General features: G+C 41.3%; 1 protein-coding gene and 1 pseudogene across 2 annotated transcripts; both read left to right on the top strand.

Annotated features, from left to right (window-relative positions):
• The first annotated feature begins 2,060 nt into the window (after window positions 1-2,060).
• Window positions 2,061-8,409, top strand: LOC146575117 (uncharacterized). Its single transcript, XM_085275328.1, has 6 exons — window positions 2,061-2,385; window positions 4,623-4,674; window positions 5,582-5,737; window positions 6,232-7,203; window positions 7,359-7,507; window positions 8,269-8,409. Exons 4-5 carry the CDS (start codon window positions 6,366-6,368, stop codon window positions 7,406-7,408), a joined length of 888 nt encoding a protein of 295 aa, XP_085131454.1. The 5' UTR covers window positions 2,061-2,385; window positions 4,623-4,674; window positions 5,582-5,737; window positions 6,232-6,365; the 3' UTR covers window positions 7,409-7,507; window positions 8,269-8,409.
• A 1,791-nt stretch (window positions 8,410-10,200) lies between these two features.
• Window positions 10,201-13,128, top strand: LOC146575118 (uncharacterized; annotated as a pseudogene). The gene is made up of 3 exons (XR_014892591.1): window positions 10,201-10,446; window positions 11,118-11,706; window positions 12,963-13,128. The product of XR_014892591.1 is annotated as an uncharacterized LOC146575118 (transcript).
• The last annotated feature ends 9,922 nt before the right edge of the window (window positions 13,129-23,050 follow it).

A 23,050-nucleotide genomic window follows, 5' to 3' on the forward strand; every position in this document is an offset into this window, starting at 1 on the left:
CAGAGGTACAAGTGAAGAGGACACACTGCTAGTGAGTCAGCTACGAGTCAAGCTAGCAAATCCCTAAAGAGATAGTGAGTGAATACTAGGACTATAATTAGCGAGTGAACAAACAGAGTGCTTCAGACAGGGCATACGAAGATTATACTATGAAATAAGACAATAAGACAAGTTTTTAATTAAACTGGGTACACAGATAAGTTACACAAAAACACCACTGTGTCCTAACAGCAACACAAAATGATACTCTAGAGAGAGCCAACACCAAGTAATAGCACCACCCAGAGTGTGAATATGATGCCATTAATGTTTAAAAATGAAAAATAAAGCAGAGTGAGATTTACCATGGAAGTGTTATTTCAAGAGTCTGCAAGCATGCTCAGGTTTAAAAAACACCAATATTTTGATAGAGAAATTAGCTTGGGGCATCATGTAAGAGTTCATAAACAAATCAGTCACAACAGCAAGTTCATCTTCTATAATATACAGTATGTGTTTGCGAGTTTAGTTTTTCAACATTCAGTTAGAAACTGACAGCTTTTTTCCAGCATGCACATCGTCTTTTATGTTCATGTCTTTCCTCCCCGACCACATTCTTAGTGTTCAGTCTAAGCACATATTCACATTTTAGTGTTCACACTTCTTTGAAGAATTATATCCCACTCACCATGATGCACACAGATCTCTGAAGAAATCCGATGCCATTTTTCCATCTGTGTGGCTACACAGCGATAACAGCCAGGCTCAGTTACAGTAGTCTGGACGGTGACGTGGAAGCGACCTTGTTGTTCTTCATCCTGCACCGTCTTAAAAGGAAGTGTTTTGTTGTCACTGTCCCACCACTCAACTGTAGGTTTAGGAGAAGCACCTGGAACTTGACACTGCAGCAGCCCCTTTTCTTTAAGTATTGTGACATACGGTTTTGGAGCTGCGCCTGTGAGCACATCATAGACAACAAACAACAGTGTTAACAATGTAACAATATGACATGTTGTCATCAATTGTTTCTACTGTTTCTGCATAAAGGAGTTAGTTTGATAAAGAAAAAGCAAAGCAGAGTACCACCTTAATCCTCCAGCATTGTTAACATGAGTTTTTACTGTAAATAACCCTCGTACCTTAAAAAGAGATGAGTTTGGGCAAATTTGCAGAGAAAGAGAGAATGATGCATTAGAGCAGCTAGTCTATATATCCAAAATCAATTATTTAAATGTATCCTCAGATGAACAATAATACATGATGTTATGCAATATTATTATTTATTTAACAAAAAGCAAACTAAAATACAAAAAACACTAAGTATACCCTTACTGCATATGCATATATATATGCATATATATATATGCATATATATATGCATATATATATATATGCATATGCTAGCCTTTTAGCCTTTGATCTTCACAGGAGTGGACATCCCACCAAATTCACCTCAAGGTCAGACCATGTGATCCTCAGATAACCTACAATCATCAGATAACCCTTGCCTTGCAATTAATATTAACAGAATATGCTGCTTGCAAACATATGCAGTCTTTTTCAGCTTTGAAAAACTTAATTCAACTTTGTAAACATCAAAATTTTACCTTTGAAAATGATATAAATCTGTTAAATGACCTATTGTCAGAATTATCTGGAATAAATAATCACAATTTTTTTTAATATAATACACCGCAAAGGCTCATTGGGGTTGAACAAAATTTCCAAAGTAATTTTAAAAACTATTTGCACCATAGAAGAAAAACAATAACTGTGGAGCTACTCCATGTTTATGTTTGGGAACATTGATTTCTTTTTTGGGGGGTTTACAGGGTTTATTTGGAGGTGTGCTCCTAAACTTTAGATCAGCTGTAAAACAGCCAGTTTCAGTTTAAGTGTCGTTTTCAATAAATTGCATGCTCGTTTTTTTTGTCTCATTCCCATGTCTTCTTGTTGCATGGTGAAGCTCTACTTGGAACCTTGTTAAGAAAAATTATTTCCAAAAAAAAAAAAAAAATCATTAAAAATATGATTTTGTGCCCTTTTTCAAGTTGCCTTAAACTTTTGATTGGGACTGTACACTGAAAAAAGTGATATTGTCTCCTTTTAAATATAGCATATTATATTTTGGTATATCTTTTCAATTCAAATGAGTAATTCCTGTCTACATATATAATTCGAGTAACTCCAGAATACATTCCCTGCGTTTTAATCCAATTAATTTTAGTTAATTAAATGTAGCTCAAAATGCTTAAGTATGTTTTTCATAGCCTCCTGCTGGGCCATTTTGCGCATGCGTTAGGACAGGCCACCATTTTGCACGCGGACTGAAGAAGCGGACTCTTTGTGTGCTGCAAGCGGGCTCAAGTTAATCGCACAACTTCATATAAAGGTGGTCTAGCTTCGGTAAGTAAACCTTTTACGGTCGTTTTTGTTTTATTTTTTTTACCTCAGTCAAAGCATGTTGACTCTTTAAGACGTGTGCACATGGAGAAAGAAGTCTAAGTAGTTGTACACCTCTGAACTTTGTCATGAATTTGACTTAAGCTAGCTATGTGCTCTATTAGCTACTGCTCTATTAAAAGAGTAATTGTATTGATGCGTTAAAATGTCATATGTTTTTAGCTTAGTTCTGGTGGCACACTTTGTACTAACAAATTATGGAACGAGGCAATTTCTCTGTAGTTAGCTGTAAAGTTCACTGTACAGTCGCCTGCAGTTTTAAGTGGAGAAATCGTCCCTCCCGCCACAACATTGGCATTAAGGAATAGTCGGGCGGGGGAGGGGGCTTCTGAACGCACCTGCACAGTCAGGGGTGCAGTAGGAAATAAGTAGGATTGGCGTTGCACAACGTCTTTTGTGCAGAAAAAAATAATGGTTGTAAACTGTGGAGGAGAATAACTCAGTGGTTGCCAAAAATGTGAGATCAAAAGGCACTGAGAGTGATGTTTGTCAGAACTGAAATTAACTCAGAAAAGAAGTTGCTTCACTTGATAGAGCTGTTGAGTGCAAGACCTGTCAGCGGTCTGGTTTAGCATTTAAAGCCTCGCTACGTGCTTCCAAACCGCTGCATTTAATCTCAGAGAAAACTAACACAGAAGTAAAGCAAGTGTGTAAGTTCATCTCTGTATGTTTGCATAGTATTTCCATGCTGAGCTTAACAACCGATGTATGGAGCCACAGCTGGACTGGCTGTCGGAGTTTTGTATTGAGGGGGAAAGGAAGCGATTTGTTTTATACTTCAGCTAGAATGAAAAAAGACACAAAGCTGGAGTTATTCGGTGTCTTCATGCTGAACAGCTAAAACTTCTTCCCTCATTCTCCCCCCTCCCTCTCCTGTTGCTACTTCAATCATGAAACTGATCGATTATCAGCTGATCGGCTTTTCTGTCGCTAGTCTCTCTCATTTGTTAGTCACCCAGTTTGCGCTAGAAAGAGGAAAACGGCAGATAAACAACAGCAGCACGTTTAAGCTTGATAAGCTGTTGCTAGAATTTTTTAATATTACTTCTAGTATCCGCTTATGTTTTCTGGAGCCACAGCCGTAATAGCTGCTGGTCATGATAGTTTGGATATGTGGTGAGAAGGAAACATGAAGGTGAAACCAGGAGAAGTTTTTACTGAATCATTAGAGCTGAACAGGTAATGAAGAAACAGGTTTACATTTTAGGTCACATGAATGAGTTGAAGGGAAGTTATGAACTGTTTATGAGACAAATAACACCAGGATCCTTTTCTATGTAGCTGACATCTGGTAACTGTGCAGGGGCGGATCTAGCAAAGTTTTGCCAGGGGGCCAGGTAGGGCATTAACAGGGAAAGGGAGACACAAAGACATAATTTTCTTTCTTATTCTCATTTTAAATGTCTAGCTTTTAATAAATAATTATTCTAAATCTTACTACCAAAGTGGTGATCTGGTTAAATGTATAGAGATCCATTATTGTATGTAGTAAATATTAAGTCTAATATATGCCCTAGTAATAGTAGTACATATAGCACTTTTTCCTTTGGGAAGGTACGCTGTCTGCGCTGTCTGCAACTGTATTGAAGAAAAATGTTGAATCAAATTATTATAGAAAAATAATTGATTTCTGTGCATTAAAGTAGATTACGTCAATTAAGCATTATCAGGCGAAGGGTGCGGGGTGGTTTCCTAATATTTTTGCTGGGAGTTGGCAGTCCTATTAGTTAGTTTAATATTTCTATGTACTGTTTAGAATACCTGAATAAGGAGGATGGTGTAAGTTTTTTAGGTTGATCAGTATTGCTGACGTATAAAATATTTTGGGTGCAGTGTATTTTTTGCATACAGGTATAACAGAATAGCTTTAATGTTTTGTTTTTAAAACTGAGTATGAACTTATACAAAATGCAGCAAAATATTTATAAAAACAGTTTTATTTATTATAAAATACACTATATCGGATTCATATCGGCATCGGCAGATAATCAAATTTATGATATCGGTATCGGACATAAAAAAGTGGTATCGTGCCATCTGTAGTTTGCACAGAGGCACAAGTAAGATTTGTTTTGTTACAAGGGAGTATCATGAAGTAATGCACTAATGGCTTGGAAACGGTAATTGTTTGTCTTTCTAAAGTTTTTTTTTTTTTTTTATTTGTCTTCCTTTTCTGGCAGATTTTCTTCCCCTTATGTGTTACTGTTTATTCAAGAAGATGGTGTTATTTTGGTAAGTACATGCAAATTCCTTACATATTTATCACAACAGTATTTGTCACAGTATTGCAGGGACAAGTTTATCTATCTCATCTTAAGGGTTCTTGTGATTATTAATATTGATATTAATTAATATCAATTAATATATATGATTAAATTTCTTTTATCCAGGACAAAAGAAAAAAAAAACTTGCGAAAGTGAAATGAAAAACAGGAATTTAGTTCTTGTGAGTTAAGAGGATGCAGAGCATAGGGTTAGATGGAGGTGGATCATTCACTGTGGTGATCCCTGAAGGAAACAGCCAAGAGAAAAAGGATCAGATTGCAAAAAAAAATGTGGTTTGTTTGCATACATGAGTCTTTACGGTACCCACAGGACTCCTGAAGTATAAGTACTCTGAAGTTTGCAGAGCAATTTCAGAGATGTTTGGGGCTTACATGGCAAGCATGTTTTTAGTTGCACATCTAAATTTTCTCTGCTCTCTGTTGCTGATGGCAGAGTTCTGCCCCGCTGACCTCACAGGTGAGACACTCCCACCAGTGGACAAAGAGCACAGGAAAATGTGTTGCCAACCACCTGAAACAGACAAATATCTGCTTTTTAAAACCCTTTAAACCCGTTAAATGGACTGATGCCATTCATTTCTTCTTTGATTAACAGTAGTAACATCCTTCATGCACTGTATACTAACCCATATGATAATCATGCTTTATGAAGTGATGGCAATTGCATTGTAGCATTTAATGAAGAAATAACAAAATAATCATACCAATGATTAAGCACCAGTCTTCTTTTTGTGTGTGTGTGTGTGTGTGTGTGTGTGTGTGTGTGTGTGTGTGTGTGTGTGTGTGTGTGTGTGTGTGTGTGTGTGTGTGTGTGTGTGTGTGTGTGTGTGTGTGTGTGTGTGTGTGATATACAGGTAAATGCTGAATTCCAGTGTATTACAACACTTCAACTGGAGATGACCTTCGCGGCACAGTTAGACAGAATTACACCTCAGTTGATGACAGTTTTCCAGAAGAAGGGCGGTGTTTCTGGGCAGAAACTTGCCCACCACTTGCAGATCATGCAAGAGGTAAATCTGAATATTGCAAATTCTATTTGGATTTCTTTTGTCTTAAGTGGCAGGTCACTGGTGAGTCCAATAAGCCGTTTTAGGTGACCAGCCAAGCAATCTAAATTTTGAAATTTAGAGGGCATACTCTGACAACGAATTGTAAAAATGTTTAACATAGTTACTTAAGGAATGTGGCTTTTGTGTTCAAATTCTTATTTTTCTTATTTAAGTTTCTTATTTAAATTCTATTGTGAAACTATTTGTAAATATATTAATAATAATACTATTATATTATATATATTATTTTTTTATAAAAAAAATTACACATTATTGCCAGGCTCTTTGTTCTTGTTCCAATGTTCAATTTTTGTTTCAGTATTTATTTGTAACAGTATTTTTAACCTCCTTTAACCTTATTTATTTGTTTAACTGTCATGTTTGTTGTTATTTAATTAAACAAATTCCACTGAGAAATTCAAAAGTATTAATGTTTTTTTTTTTTTTCTTTTCAGTGGGGGGGGGCACCATAAAGCATTTGTGCTTAGGGCACCCAAATGGCTAGCAACGGCCCTGCATGGCAGTTCCCTCTGCAGAGTTTAAAACCAAACACACCTGAGCTTACTTCTTCACAAACACAGAAGCAAACATGGACCACGACCTGAAACACGAGTCTGAAGAGAAAAACGGGGCTGAGGACGCTAAAGCCAGTCATGAAGTGGCCACCATCCGGCGAATCTACAGGTTAGAGGCGTTGGAAAAGCTACGTGAAGATGTGACGAGCATCATTGAACACTTCATGGAGGATGGCTTTCTGGAAAGTGACGGAGGCGCGAGAGAAAGTGACGGAGGCGCGAGAGAAAGTGACGGAGGCGCGAGAGAAAGTGACGGAGTCGCGAGAGAAAGTGACGGAGACGCGAGAGAAAGCGAGTTCAGTGAGAGCGAGCCTGAAATGCTGCCGGATCAAACTTTCCCTGAGGAGCAACCTGTGACATCGTCTGTTTATCCTGCAAGGGAAGTCGTGACTCTTAGTGAAGCAAACATGGACCACGACCTGAAACACGAGTCTGAAGAGAAAAACGGGGCTGAGGACGCTAAAGCCAGTCATGAAGTGGCCACCATCCGGCGAATCTACAGGTTAGAGGCGTTGGAAAAGCTACGTGAAGATGTGACGAGCATCATTGAACACTTCATGGAGGATGGCTTTCCGGTTTTAGACCGCTTCATGGAAGAGTTTCTGGAGAGCGATGGAGACACGACAGAAAGTGACGGAGACACGAGAGAAAGCGAGTTCAGTGAGAGCGAGCCTGAAATGCTGCCGGATCAAACTTTCCCTGAGGAGCAACCTGTGACATCATCTGTTTATCCTGCAAGGGAAGTCGTGACTCTTAGTGAAGGAAAGCAAACAGTTGCTCCCGAGGGGAAACCTCAGTGCCGTAGCTCCCCAAACGCACATAACGCACACTGCGTAGGGCACCAAATGGCCGGTAGGGCACCAAAAAAATCAGGGTCGTAAAAAAAAAAAGTAAACCATATTAATACTATAAATATCATATGCATTAATATGGTTAAACAATACAAAAGCAACATAAAACAATTTTCCCGAGAAAAGGGGTGAATCTGCTTTGTGCCCTGTCTCCAGTCTCCTCCTGGTGCCCCCCCACTCCCAGTGGTCTGTTCTATAATTGGTAAACACCTGTTTGAACATGGCCTCGAAACGGCAACAGGAGTCGGGAGCGGAGAAAAGAAAGAAGAAGAGGAAGCGTGATGAAACTCAGGCGTCGCTTGCCGGTAAGGCAATGTTTAAATAATAATAATAAAAAAAGTTCATTATTGTAGCCCTTGCTTGCACGCTCATGTCCGTCAACTCTGTGATAGCTCCTGTTAGCAGTGTTCATACTGTGTTAACAAATGTTGCAAATGATTGATGTTGGGTAGTTTGTTTACGTTGTGGATATGAATATAGAATGGACTACTAAAAGCAACTCATCATGGTCACTCAATTGACGGTTTTCAGATAACGATTGCTAACGTTATCGTGATTCGTGAGACTAGCATTTCCCTCCTCAGGTTGCTAGCTGGCTAACGTCATGCATGCTACTGATTAACCTTAACTTTGGGATAGGTCAGTGATGCAGTCAAGTATTATTATCAGATTAGACAAGATTACTTTGTATGTTGCTGCATTTCAGGATATCTATAAAGACGCATATCTTATTTATGCCATTGACGTCTGAACACATAAATAGTTCTCGTCTTTCTTTAGGTTCATAGATCAAGGGCGACATCTGTTGGTGAAACTGTAATATGAAACCTATATCTTCCAGTAATATAGATTTCCTACTTGCGCATTTATATCAAATTATGTACAGCATGTTTATATTGCCATTTGCCATTATGAAAATCTATACATGTAAAATATAGTTAGTAATTTTTAAATGTACCAGTGACTTACTTAATTTATTAGTCTTATAATGCAATCTTTCGTAGGCCTACTGTAGATTCAAAATTGTATTTCTGTAAAATCCCTGAATATTTTCTCTTGTATGCAGGGTCAATGCTTAAATATGTTCAAGGAGGATCTCAAGGACAGGATGAACCATCCAGTAGTAGTGCCATCCCTGGACATCAACCACCAGCCATTGTAGACCCTGCAACAATCCCTAGCCAAGAAGAACAAGAACCATCAACCACCAGTTCAGGTACAGTTCCATACCACTGAGAGTCCTGTCACTGAGAGACTATCAGAAAGTGACACTGTGGAGACATGTGTGCCCCCTTCAACCGATCCTGCTCTTTGGCCAGCTCACATTGTAGATGCTGATCGTGTTGAAATTGTGCGGAGAGGTCCTTTTAATGTCAGCTCTGATTTTAATTTTCCAAAGGGGCCTGATGGAAGAGCATTTCACACTAGCCTTAAGTTCAAAATTCTTCCCAATGGAGAAAAGGTTCACCGGAGCTGGTTAGTGTACTCACCGCAGAACAATGCTGTGTTCTGCTTTGCATGTAAGCTTTTCAGTGTGAAGGATATAAAGCTGAGTACAGAGGGCTTCAGTGACTGGTCGAACATCAACATCCGTTTGAGGGGTCATGAGTGTAGCCAAGACCACATACAGTGCATGCTTAAGTGGAGAGAACTGGACACACGGCTAAAGAAAAGCATGGCAATAGATCAACAGGAGTTGACCTTACTAGAGGCAGAAAGGAAAAAGTGGCGAGAGATTCTCAAACGATTACTCTCAATAACTCTCTCACTGGCTTCCAGAAATTTGTCTTTTAGGGGCTCTTCTGACTGTCTTTATGAGCCGGACAATGGCAACTTCTTGAAGGAAGTAGAGCTTATGGCAACATATGACCTTGTAATGGCAAATCACTTGGCCAACATAAAAGATGAAGGTTCCCACACACATTACCTCAGCCCTGAGACACAGAACGAACTAATTCAGATTATCTCTTCAGAAACATACCGCGCCATTGTGAAGCAAATCCAGTTGGCAAAATACTTCTCCATCATTCTTGCCTGTACTCCAGATGTGAGTCACACTGAACAAATGTCAGTCATAGTACGCATTGTTTGTTTCCAAGCACAACCAGATATTAAAGAATACTTTCTTGGCTATATAAATGTGGAGCAAACAACTGGCCTTAACCTGTCCAATGTTGTCCTTGACAAGTTGAAGGAGCTTGGCATTCCATTTGAAAACTGTCGAGGACAGGCCTATGACAATGGGGCCAACATGAAGGGGAAGAAGCAAGGTGTTCAGGCCAGACTGCTACAATTAAACCCGAGAGCATTGTTTGTGCCTTGTGGCGCTCACACGATGAATCTGGTCATAGCTGATGCTGCCAAGTCCTCTCCAGATGCAACTGGCTACTTTGGATATTTGCAGAAGTTGTTCAATTTCTTTTCCAGTGCCACCCAGCGATGGGCCATTTTAACAAAACATGTGAAATTGACACTTAAATCTTGGAGTGACGTTAGATGGGAAAGCAGGCTTCAAAGTGTAACTGCTGTCCGGAGTCAGACAAAAGAAGTGAGGGATGCTCTCCTGGAGGCCAGAGAAGCTGTAAGTGATGCAGTCGCAAAGGTGGAGGCTCAAGTGCTTGCTGAGGAAGTAGCCTCATTTCGATTTTTGATTTGCTCCATCGTGTGGTGTGAACTTCTTACAATCACAAACCAGGTGAACAAGTTACTACAGTCCAGCTCCATGCAGCTCGATGTTGCTGTCAGGCTCATTGACACTGCCAAAAGTAACCTCTCTAAATACAGACAGTCTGGGTTTGATGAGGCTGTGTCAGCTGCCAAAGAACTCTGTGAGGCCCTGAACATAGAACCACAGTTGAAGGAGAAAAGGCTCAGGAGCACAAAAAGGCAGTTTGCATATGAAGCTGTTGATGAGCCCCTCCATGATGCCCTTAAAAAGCTTGAGGTCACATTTTTCAATTGTGTTGTGGACTCTGCTTTAATCTCCCTACAGGAGAGGTTTGAGACCATGAATCAAGTGAAGGAGAAATATGGAGTGCTGCTTGATTTCAGCAAAGTGAATGGGATGTCCAAGGAGGATTTAAAAAAACACTGCACTGAAGTACAGAAGACACTGACAGATAAGGGAGTAGCTGACATTGATGGACCTGAGATGATGCAGGAAATCATCAACCTTCCTCAGCTGCCACCACAGACGTCTGCTTTGGAAATGCTGTCATTTTTACATGACAATCAGCTTCAAGAGGTATATCCCAATCTGTGGATTGCTCTGCGTATTGCACTGACCCTGCCTGTCACAGTTGCCTCTGCTGAGTGAAGCTTTTCAAAGCTCAAACTCATTAAAACGTACCTGCGTTCATCAATGGGGCAGGAACGTTTAAGTGGTCTGGCTGTTATCAGCATCAATGGTGACGTGGCTCAGAAGCTATCATATGATGACCTTATAGCTGATTTTGCAACCAGAAAATGCAGGCGTGTGCCTCTCTAGGCCCTAGAGAGGCACACGCCTGCATTTTCTGGTTGTCAGAGTATGCCCTAGAGTCTAGGGCATACTCTGACAACGAATTGTAAAAATGTTTAACATAGTTACTTAAGGAATGTGGCTTTTGTGTTCAAATTCTTATTTTTCTTATTTAAGTTTCTTATTTAAATTCTATTGTGAAACTATTTGTAAATATATTAATAATAATACTATTATATTATATATATTATTTTTTTATAAAAAAAATTACACATTATTGCCAGGCTCTTTGTTCTTGTTCCAATGTTCAATTTTTGTTTCAGTATTTATTTGTAACAGTATTTTTAACCTCCTTTAACCTTATTTATTTTAACTGTCATGTTTGTTGTTATTTAAACAAATTCCACTGAGAAATTCAAAAGTATTAATGTTTTTTTTTTTTTTTTTTTTTTCAGTGGGGGGGGCACCATAAAGCATTTGTGCTTAGGGCACCCAAATGGCTAGCAACGGCCCTGCATGGCAGTTCCCTCTGCAGAGTTTAAAACCAAACACACCTGAGCTTACTTCTTCACAAACACAGAAGCAAACATGGACCACGACCTGAAACACGAGTCTGAAGAGAAAAACGGGGCTGAGGACGCTAAAGCCAGTCATGAAGTGGCCACCATCCGGCGAATCTACAGGTTAGAGGCGTTGGGAAAAGCTACGTGAAGATGTGACGAGCATCATTGAACACTTCATGGAGGATGGCTTTCCGGTTTTAGACCGCTTCATGGAAGAGTTTCTGGAGAGCGATGGAGACACGACAGAAAGTGACGGAGACACGACAGAAAGCGAGTTCAGTGAGAGCGAGCCTGAAATGCTGCCGGATCAAACTTTCCCTGAGGAGCAACCTGTGACATCGTCTGTTTATCCTGCAAGGGAAGTCGTGACTCTTAGTGAAGCAAACATGGACCACGACCTGAAACACGAGTCTGAAGAGAAAAACGGGGCTGAGGACGCTAAAGCCAGTCATGAAGTGGCCACCATCCGGCGAATCTACAGGTTAGAGGCGTTGGAAAAATGTGTTCAAAACAGCAAATAAAAAAGAAAAAACAATCTAAATTGTCCTGGATTTGTCTTGTATTTAAATCCACAGCAGTGAACCATGTAAAGGTGCTTTTTGATATCTGGACTGGACTCTGATTGGATGAGTGTTAGGTTTGTAGCTTGAACCTATTCGCTGGAACGTTAAGACAATATAATTACACTGCAAGCAAGACGCAAGTAGGCAAACTTCTTCATGGTACTCGTGCACGGGAGAGATTGGACAGAGCGCCGTCCCTTCGCTTGACCCCAGTAGCTCTCGTCCGTCCTCCCATACACTATCCTTTTATTGAGGTTACATGAATATGCATAGGTTCATTAACATACGACGTCTACATACAAACAAAGAGTACCTTGCGTGTGTGTGTGTGTGTGTGTGTGTGTGTGTGTGTGTGTGTGTGTGTGTGTGTGTGTGTTGCTGATCAAAGGGTCAAACATCCTTGGTCAGGAAGAGGGTAGACTAGACCCCCCCTGGTGAGGAAGTCCAGCAGTTCATCTAAACAGAAAAGCACTTAGACTAAAACAGACGTAGCTAGGTTAATCCTACCATAAAACAATAAGAGAAGGTATGACCTCTCTCATGCTCCCAGGATGTAGGTGTGGAATGCACACCAAGCCTCTGTAGCCTGTTAAAGATCACACAACTTATCACTACACAATTGATTATACACCTCTAAGCATCTATGGTTAAATATTTCTAAGCATAAATAACAATCAACAATACAAACTAACAATGAGAGAAGCTGAGCTGGGAGTTGTCTCCAGCTTTTATATCTGCTTCCTTCTCGGCTCGTTAGAGAGTCAGAGATATTTAATGACGGGCGTTCAGAGGAACTATTTTATTACCTCGAGTGAAACTAAGCAGCTACATGAAGGTGGAGAAGGTAAATGTGCTGACCAGTCATATTTCTGGGTAGGAGGAATACGTTACATTTTACTTCCACATTTCTGGAGACGAGCACAAAACGACGATTTCTGCGTTACCTTGATGTGCTTCACGCCGCAGCTCACCAGGCGGCTTTGCTGAAACGGATCCCAGCAGATGTCAAAGATCTGGAGAACAGAAGAATCGTCCGTTATCGGGTTTATGTGAAAACGCGTGCATGCACAGTGGAAGTACGATGAGAAGGAAACACTTTCAAACTCTGTAAAAGATTTTTTATTGAGATCTGATTGGTGTGTGGTGCTTCACGCTGATTTTCTGTCCCGCTCAGACGGCACCGCCCAGAGGCTTTGCCAGACGGCGGCAAGCGGCGAGGCTTAACTGCAGAGGAAGCTGATTGGTGCACGCTCTCACCCTGTCCGAGTGTCCCGTGGCCGTGGCCAGGATCTTCCCTCTCTTCCACTCCCAGATACACACCGTGTTCTTGGCGTCCAGGCCGACCGAGGCCAGCCGTTGCGGAGGAGAGATGGGGACGGTTACGCATCCAAAATGTCTACAAACAATTTAAAAAAAGAGGCTGAACGTGCAGAAATCTGACAGCTCATCTGCTTCATACGTGCAAAAGCTTAATCCAAGCTGACAGAGGGCGGGGCTCCCTGCTCGATTAGCCTGACGCTCATGTGACGTGTTTGTAAGTGTAAATATAGCAACTCTGCAACATTTCAGATGAACTCAAGGGTTTGCTTGGAAAGGCTCAGGTCAAACTGCAGGAATGTCTTAAAGACATAAAGACCTGGATGGCCACTAACTTTCTGCTTCTTAATTCAGATCAAACTGAGGTTAATGTACTCGGCCCTGAAAAGCTTAGAAATATGGTATCTAACCAGATTCTTACTCTGGATGGCATTACCTTGGCCTCCAGTAACACTGTGAGGAACCTTGGAGTCATTTTTGACCAGGACATGTCCTTCAACGCACATATTAAACAAATATGTCAGACTGCGTTCTTCCATTTGTGCAACATCTCTAAAGTTAGAAATATCCTGTCTCAGAGTGACGCTGAAAAACTAGTTCATGCATTTATTACTTCCAGGCTGGATGACTGTAATTCATTATTATCAGGAAGTCCTAAAAACTCCCTGAAAATCCTTCAGCTGATCCAAAATGCTGCAGCAAGAGTCCTGACAGGGACTAGAAAGAGAGAGCAGATTTCTCCTGTTTTGGCTTCCTGTTAAATCCAGAATTGAATTCAAAATCCTGCTCCTCACATACAAGGTCTTAAATAATCAGGCCCCATCTTATCTTAATGACCTTGTAGTACCATATCATCCTATTAGAGCACTTCACTCTCGCTCTGCAGGCCTACTTGTTGTTCCTAGAGTATTTAAAAGTAGAATGGGAGGCAGAGCCTTCAGTTTTCAGGCCCCTCTTCTGTGGAACCAGCTTCCAGTTTGGATTCAGGAGACAGACACTATCTCTACTTTCAAGATTAGGCTTCAAACTTTCCTTTTTGCTAAAGCATATAGTTAGGGCTGGACCAGGTGACCCTGAATCCTCCCTTAGTTATGCTGCAATAGACGTAGGCTGCCGGGGGATTCCCATGATGCATTGAGTTTTTCCTTTCCAGTCACCTTTCTCACTCACTATGTGTTAACAGACCTCTCTGCATTGAATCATATCTGTTATTAACCTCTGTCTCTCTTCCACAGCATGTCTTCATCCTGTCTTCCTTCTCTCACCCCAACCAATCACAGCAGATGGCCCCGCCCCTCCCTGAGCCTGGTTCTGCCGGAGGTTTCTTCCTGTTAAAAGGGAGTTTTTCCTTCCCACTGTCGCCAAAGTGCTGCTCACAGGGGGTCATATGATTGTTGGGGTTTCCTCTGTATCTATGAAGCGCCTTGAGGCGACTTTTGTTGTGATTTGGCGCTATATGAATAAAATTGAATTGAATTAATAATAATGGATTGGATTTATATAGCGCTTTTCTAGGCACCCAAAGCGCTTTACAATACCACTATTCATTCACTCTCACATTCACACACTGGTGGAGGCAGCTACAGTTGTAGCCACAGCTGCCCTGGGGCAGACTGACAGAAGCCAGGCTGCCATATCGCGCCATCGGCCCCTCTGGCCAACACCAGTAGGCAAGTAGGGTAAAGTGTCTTGCCCAAGGACACAACGACCAGGACAGAGAGCCTGGTCTTAATGCGTGTTTTGTTTGGGTTTCCACCAGTGTGGAATTACCAAAAACAGAGAGGGCATAGCCGAACATATGAAACAGGAAAGTAATCCCTTTATTTCAAGAAAGTAACTGTATTCTAAATGCCACCTTTTTAAACGGTAACTGTAACAGAATACAGTTACTCATATTTAGTATTTTAAATACGTAACGGCGGTACATGTAGTCTGTTACTGTCTGTGTGGCACACGAATGAACAGAAATGTTGAAAGGTTTTTTAAATCCAACCAGTAAACTGACATGTTCAAACAGTACAGACATCTGTGCCACGTAGCAGAGAGATGGTAGGTGTGATACCGCTACAGTTTCTCTGCTTCTTTCTGTCAGTGTAACTTCTGGTGGGAGTTTTGTGGTTTTACTGCAGTATAAATGAGAACACCAGCTGATGTTTTTTCCTGTGAAGTTGGTACACGAGGCTGGCCTTTTTAATAAACATGTTCCTTCATGTTCTGCATTTTAATGCCATTAACTCAGAGCTCTCCCATCATGACTCCTCATTGGAAACTTTTGGTTTTACATCTACAGGTCAGCAAAGGATGAGTGTCTTAGACTAGAGTGGATGTTTACACACCTGCTGTTAATATTTCCATCTACAGACAAGTTCATTTAGACAGTGACACTTTCATACAGGCCTCCATTATCACAGTAATTGAACAGTTTACTGAAAAACAGTTTCATGGCTGCGTGAATATAGAGGAGAGAAACAGCTGGTGGTCTGAAGCATACCACATCACACGTCAAACATGGTGGAGGTAATGTTATGGCTCAGGCCTGTACGGCTGCGGTGGAAGTGGGTCACGGTTTATTGATGTTGTGACTGCTAATCGAAGCAGCAGGATGAACTGTGACGTGTGACCTTTGCTCTCCGCTCAGAGTCACGCAAAAGCTGCAAAACTGATCGGACAGAGCAGGTGGAGTATGAGCCAAAGCAAACTGTAAAAGCAAATAAAGTAAATAAATGGGATGTTCTTAATGAAATTATGAAGTTTGACAGTTGAAGATTATACACACGTGTGTTTTCTTCCATATACGGCATTAAATATGACACGTGTGTGGCTTAATGTCCACTGTATTGTTCGCTGCTGTGCAAGAAAGCAGGAAGTGTCTTAAAGCCACAGTTTTCAGGCTTATCTGCAGCTTTCTGCCACTGACGGCTCATTTCACTCTTGTGTGTCTCAGCCATGTGGACACAGCAGACAAACTTCTTCTTTTTGGCCACAGGTGTGCTGAGCCTCAAACACACTCAGCAGCCACAGTTTGTGTGTTTGTGCTCAGGTGGTGAACATGACACGTGCTGCAGAGGTGGCGAGAGCTGAGACGGACCCGGAGCTCGCAGGCAGGAAAGGTTTAAAGAAGCTCTGCTCCTGTTTGGTCGTGTTTTCTCTTTATTTTACTCACAATACTGACGCTAAGAATCGAGGTGATTGAATTCAGAGACACACAATAAACAGAGGTGTTTGAACTTTTAGCAGTTTTGCTTCTCTTTGCTGATGTTTGTGTCACATTTTGGTTTGTGTGTCATTTTCATGACATGTGTTGGTGCTTTTTTCATCTCGTTTTAGTCGTTTTGTTTCTTATCTTTTCTTTTTCCTTTCTTTTGCTTTTGCGTTGCATTTTGTAACTGTTGTGTTTTTGGTTTGTTGTCACTTCAGATTTGTAGTTTTCAGCCAACAGGAGAACAGTGGATGAGTGTTTTGTGTTCTGAGGTGCATGCTCCTCTTTATAAAAACACTGCAGTCTTCTCCTGGTTGCTGCTCGTTTCTTTGTCTCCTCCTGCACGGCTGTTTGTTCTGAGCCTGTTGTGTTAGTAAAGCCTCCGATGGGCATTTCTTCAGCTTTGATCCTTTACAATAAATTCCAGCGAACAGTCGTCCACGTCAGCGGAAGCTAAACCGCAGTCTGCCCAGATCAGCCGCGCCCCGGGAGCTTTGCATACGATGCTGAGCTCTGTGCGTTTTCATTCCTGTGAAAACCTGAAGCCAGTGTGAGCTGCAGGCCATCGGGCCGCTGTCACCGTGCGAGGTGGGCTTACGTCTCCACCACTAAACTGATCTTATTTGCAGATGCTTTCAAATCACATAAAGCTTCTATGAGCCAAAGAAAAGTTTGATTTTTTTTAAATATTTACTGGTTTAGTTTCTTTTTTTTTACTAAAGCAGGATGATGATGATTTCTGGTGAGGAGACCAGGTGAGGATCTCACCTGTGAGCTTTTCTGGCTCAATGAATGATAAAACATTATCATCAGAGGCTCTTACAGTTATTATCATCGTTCTCTAAAGTGTTTATAATGTGTATAAAGTACACAAGTGTACAAAAAACTGTGAATCATTAAAAGTATTTTAGAATCACTCGTTCATGTCGTGTCCACTAAACCAAGGAGAGAACGGCTACATGATCAGACAATAAAATCAATATATAGTCAGTTTATTTTATTTGTTCAGCAAGTTTAAAAACAAAGTGCTTCATAATAAAAACAAATAAACTGGGAGGAAGATGCCGAGTCCTGTTCCTGGTTCTGGTCTGTTCATATTTAAGTCTTGAGGTCCCCGATGTTTTAGCTGTTTCTTGTAACTTTTAGATTTTCTGAGGATTTTGTTTCCTGTTTTTGGATTTTTCATGACATTCATAAAGGTTGTTTTTTTGTTTGTGCAGTTGGTGTCAGATATCTGGGTTTAGCTCCAATTCACCACACACCGTAACGCACACACTCACACTATTTGCATAAAATAAGACAACAACAAACTGTCGTTGGCGGTTCAGCAGTTTCCAAAAAGTTGCAGGAAATCTGACAAAAGTATTTTACTTTTTCCAGATCAAACTCCGTCCCTCTGATCGTCACTTTTAAAGCGACTAACATTCAGAGTGAGATGTGTCTGTGAGGCTAATATTCAGTGGTAGCAAACACTGAAATTTATAATTCTGTAAATCTATGATTCTGCTGAAATTCTTCAACTTTAATCACAAAAAAATTAAAATTGAGGTGACTGAAAATAAAAGCTGCAGTTCCTCTGACGTCCACTTGGGGCTCCAGCAGTGAGTCAGTCCCCACAGACTCACAGGTTAAAACGTCCAACTTTACAGCAGAAAGAAACACGTTTACAGCCCGATGCAAACTGCAGCTTTAGTAGAAGATGTGATCTAAACTCAGGTGACATGCCAAAGCTGAAAGCTCGGGCTGAAGAGTTAAACGCTGGTGTGAAACTCCCCAGCAGGAGGAGAGGCACCATCAGAGAAGAAAAACAAACAAATCATCAGCAGTCAGACTTTAGGAGACTGACTGTCTGAAAATGGTGCTGTGGCTCACTCAGAACCAGAGGCAGACATATTTGTGGCTGCAGCTTGTTGTTCTGTGTTGGCAGTCAGGCAACTTGAACACATCTAATGCAGCACAACACTGTGCAAGCCTGTTTGACCAAATGCTATTTATAACAAGCCAATTGTTATTTTGGGTATCACTGCATCATTGTTATGTTTGCGTTGATGGAAGGGATCATGAAGACACTGTGTGCTGAGAGCTACAGCGCGATAAAGCAGCCACGCCCATCTCCGAATACCATGGTAACCCTTCAGAGACGAAAACAGAGTCAGTCTTAGTCCCAGAAACAGTCATGCCCGGTCTACAGTCAGTTTAATAATACTGTACTGATTTACTTGCAAGGTCAAATGTTTTCTCTGTAAAGTTTGTTGGATCGCCTTTAGCTTTGATGATGCCATTAAATCACCAGAGCATCATGTTGATAAGCTCATGCAGTGCTGCAGGATCCACCCAGAGATCTTGTATGGATGATGGGAAAGTTGGACTGCTGCAAACAGTCTTCTGCAGCACATCCCACAGACTCTTTAAAGTTCTGCACTCTTTCATACTCTGAGCCTGACGACTGCTCGAGCTCTCAGTTGGAGCACGCTGTGCCATCGATGTCCTGAAGTGTCCAACAGAGCGACTCCAGACCACGACACATCCCCACAGACTCACACAGTGGCCACTAGGCATGATGGGTGCAACACTTTGTTGACCTCTCTTCTTAGACCACATGACCTTCATCCATTGCTCCGGAGCCTTATCTTTATGCTCCCATGCAAAGTGCCTTTTTTCCATAATTAGCATAAGTGTTTTATAAAGGCTACACAGCTGTTTGGGCCCACACTGAGTTGTCTTCATTAAACATGTGGACATGCTCTTCATTATCAAACAGCTTCTGTCTTCTCCTGACATGACTGCTAAAAAAAAAAAAAGCATAAATCAGCTGAAACATGAATCACTGCAGGACTTTCTGAGCTAATCTGACCCATTTCCTCAGTTAAATCCACGTGGAGATTTTTATTCACTATTCAGGGTTTCAGTGATCGGACATTAATGCTGTGTTGTGTAACACTGTTGTGAGTCTGAATTTAGATCCTAAATAGAGTTCACACCTGCCCCCAAATGCTGAGAAGACAAAGCTTTAGAACAAACATAGAAAACCCCCGAAGGAGTCGAGGGACACAACGTTTCACAACAACCCTCGATGGACGGCACGCATTCATCCACCGAACACCCCGAAGGTCTGTTACAGAAGAAAGAGTCAGCAGGAAGAGAGCTGCATCCTGAAGATAACGCACACACAAAGGGCCGGTCTCCAGCGTGCAGCTGCAGGAAATGCTGCTGGAGCATCTAAACAGGACGCGCTGCAGCTCTTACAGCAGGCTACAGCTCGCTTCAGGGATGACATCACAGCTACTGCCTGTTTAAACATCAGCACATCTGTGCTACAGCTGCTCACACCGTCAGCCTTTCACCTGCGAGTCGCTGATCTGTTAACAGCGACGTGTCTGCAGGTGGCATCTTTCACTTTAGAGCGCCATTAGAAAACAGGGCAAAAGACTTCAGTGCAAGTAATGATCGGACATAATAAAAAGCTTCAGTAGCAAACTAAACCCTTTCAAGCATCCCCACATAAGTCTAAGATAATTAATGGGAAGAAGGACTTTCTATAAACGATTATTTGAGCACTGACCTCAGCATAAAAAGGCACTTTCTGAAGCCACTGAACGTTTGGCTGGGAATTCTTTATCTGGGAAGTAAATCAGGTGGAAAAATGGCAACTCGTCCTTCGTTAGGTGACATATAAACTGCTGCAGCCTTAAAAAGTGAACACACCTTTTTATTGAGTCCAGATGGTGACTGTTCATCTCCAATCAGCTGATTACAAACGCAGTAAGAGGCGGCTTCCTGTAATCAGAGGCTCCTCTGCTGCACAGGAAATGCCACAAAGGCCCAGCATGAGATCCCCAATGTTTAACGCTCAAAAACAACAACACCATAAACACTCGTTTATTTATTTTATACTGTGGGTGTAAAAAGTGAATGAAAATTCCTCTGAAAGCTCCTGACGAGCACTTTAGATAAAGGAAATGAAGATAAAGAAGGCTTTCCACAGAGGTATGACTGACATTTGTTTACAGCTGATTTAATCACTGGGTGTCATTAAAACTGAGCACGTGGTTAATCCCTCCGTGCTACTTGTTTTCAGCCTCTTTGTAGTTATTTTGCATCAGTTTTCTGATATTTTGTGGTCGTTTTTATCTCTTTGGACAGAATTAAAGCTCTGAAATACAACCACTACTTAGAAACAGCGCGTTACCCTGACGGGTGGTTTTTGGGGTAGACGAGGCAACACGAGCTTCCCTGCTCGTGTTTCACACTTGACTGCTGTCGCTGGATTCTGTAACACTTGTCATGCCTGAGTCATCCACACTGTCAGCCAAACTTCTCCTCGCAGTGTTTTGCAAAGCTGAAACCAACTACTAACTATGCACAGGTGCATCAAACACACACCTGCTAAGGAGCTCAGCGACATCCAAATAAAATCCCAGTTTCACTCACCAACACTGGACCTGAGCTCTGTTCGTACAGCAGCCAAGTCATTGATCAGCTAATGTCATCAAAAATGTTCCAGCAGCACAAACACGGGGCTCCAGTTAGCTGAGGGGAGGCCTAGCACACAGCTAACAGCTGCAGCCACTAGTGATGGGTCATTCGCGAACGAAATGGCTCTTAGAGCCGACTCTTTGACGTGAACGACGCGAGCCGGCTCCTTATCGCGAGCCGTCACGTGGGTTTTTTTTTTTTCTTTCTCTCAGCCTCTCTCTCGCACTTTTTTCCCGCTTCACTCTGCACGCGAGCCTTGTGCTTTACGCTGGGCAGAGGGGGGAGGGGCGGTAGTTACACTCAGTAGCACAGGAACAGAGCCAGAGAGAGAGAAAGAGAGGCAGGGACAACAACATTAGAAAGGTATAGTAATCATCCACAACTATTTTCGGTTGCAGATGATAAAGGATTGAGAAAGTTTATTCATGCAGGTCCATATGACAGAGAATATGCATGTTCTTTTAGTTTTCATATTATAATTTATATTTAATTGTGTTGTGGTTTGCAGTGTTTTGTGTTCTTTTCACTTTAAATTTGTGAAAGGAAAAAGCTGAAAATTTAAATAGTTAAAACTTGAAATGTGAATAGTTGATTTTTGTATTATATGATTTATTTATTACATTTTATGTGGAGTGAATAAATAAAAGTATATTTACGGTGGCCCCTAGAGACAAAGCACATACAAACTTCAAATCACGTACGAACTCTGAAGCATGTACAAACTCCAAAACACGTAAAAACACGTACAAACTCCAAAACACGTAAAAACTCCAAAACACGTAAAAACACGTACAAACTCCGAAGCACGTAAAAACTCAGAAGCATTTAAAAACTCAGAAGCACATGAAAACTCAAAACACGTACAAAAGACAACAGAAGTGCTCCAGGATGCTGGGCGCAGTGTTGAGCCTTTGTTATCTTGTGGCTACACAAGCCAGCAAGTACCAACGACCGGATTTGGTGTGTGGTAATAACAGGTAAATGAACTTTTTTTTAAAATTATTTGAATATATATATGAGTGCCTGTGTATAAATACACAAACAATACACACATGCTTTCAATTGTGTAATTTAAGTGATCTAGTAGCTCTGCTTTGGAAGTTCAGTTCATGCTAGAAACGTGTTTTGGAGTTTGTACGTGTTTTGTCTCTAGGGGCCACCGCATATATTTATATATAAACATATATAAATAAAACCACTTGTTTTTACGTTAGTAATTCCTTTTGTGCATAATTTTATATTATTGTTAATAATAAATTAATTAAAGCAACAAAACAACCTGAAGAGCCGGTTCGGAGCCGAAAGAGCCGGCTCTTTTTAGTGAGCCGAACCGAAAGAGCCGGATCTCTAAAAAGAGCCGGAAATCCCATCACTAGCAGCCACCTGTCAGTCAAAGAGACCACGCCCCCAGCCACAACCTTTAAGCCTGAATACAATTTAAACAGGTGAGTTCAAACATTCAGTTGTTATGAAGGAGAAAATTATTTATAGGGATCAAAGCAGCTTTCTATCAGTGTTTGGGGTTCTTACTCAAAAATAAATTACTTTTTAAAACTAATTACTGTTACTTTCTCCAGGGAGTAATTAAGTAATTTGTTACTTGTTACATTATTTTTGCGTTACTCTGACCTGTTAATAATATAAACCTTAGGTTACAGTCCTGCACACTCACATAAATCCCTTTGATAATAAAAACACACATACAGTGTTTGTGTATTAACACAAAGCTGAACACAAGCCCAAACAGAAACTTCACTGCTGGCAGGAGAGCTGCGGAGCAGGTTTTTAACCCCACGAGTTCATCAAGTGTAGCTGACAGTTAAAAAAAACAAAGTCTGGGCTGTGAGCCGGCATGCAGTAACCCTAACAAACCAGCATGAGTACACCTGTGACTGTAACAACCAGAGCTGCGTGTGAAACGGCTCACATCTCCACCTTTACATTAATGCTCCCAAACTTTGACTGCGTGACAAATGAAACTGTCTTTATGTTAGTTTAGCTTTACAGCACCCCGGCGGCTCGTGCGCTCGTTTCCTGCACACAAAGAGATATTTTAGTCTTGGTGTTTGTCTCGTGAATTATGGATTTGTGTTCCAGTTTAGGGACTTTTGGGAGAGATTTCTTGGATGATCCATTGTTCACATATCTCTGCAAGCTTTATTAACTTACATTGTTCGTGCTGCGTCCTGTGACCCAGAGCCCCGTCTGGACTTCCTGACAGGAAAACCTTCAGTGCTGAGGCCCAGTGGGAAACACCAAGCCTATGTTTG

Source organism: Mchenga conophoros, linkage group LG5 (genome assembly GCF_057382185.1).
Source record: "Mchenga conophoros isolate Kocher_MC1m ecotype Shallow Benthic linkage group LG5, M_conophoros_male_GT1.1, whole genome shotgun sequence".
In the NCBI taxonomy this organism is placed as follows: Eukaryota; Metazoa; Chordata; class Actinopteri; order Cichliformes; family Cichlidae; genus Mchenga; species Mchenga conophoros.

Excerpts from the sequence above, each read along its gene's own strand:
- LOC146575117 (XM_085275328.1), top strand. The coding sequence starts at position 6,366 with ATGGACCACGACCTGAAACACGAGTCTGAAGAGAAAAACGGGGCTGAG. Across the intron at positions 7,204-7,358 it reads CGTAGGGCACCAAATGGCCG|TCTCCTCCTGGTGCCCCCCC; the intron begins GTAGGGCACCAA and ends CCCTGTCTCCAG.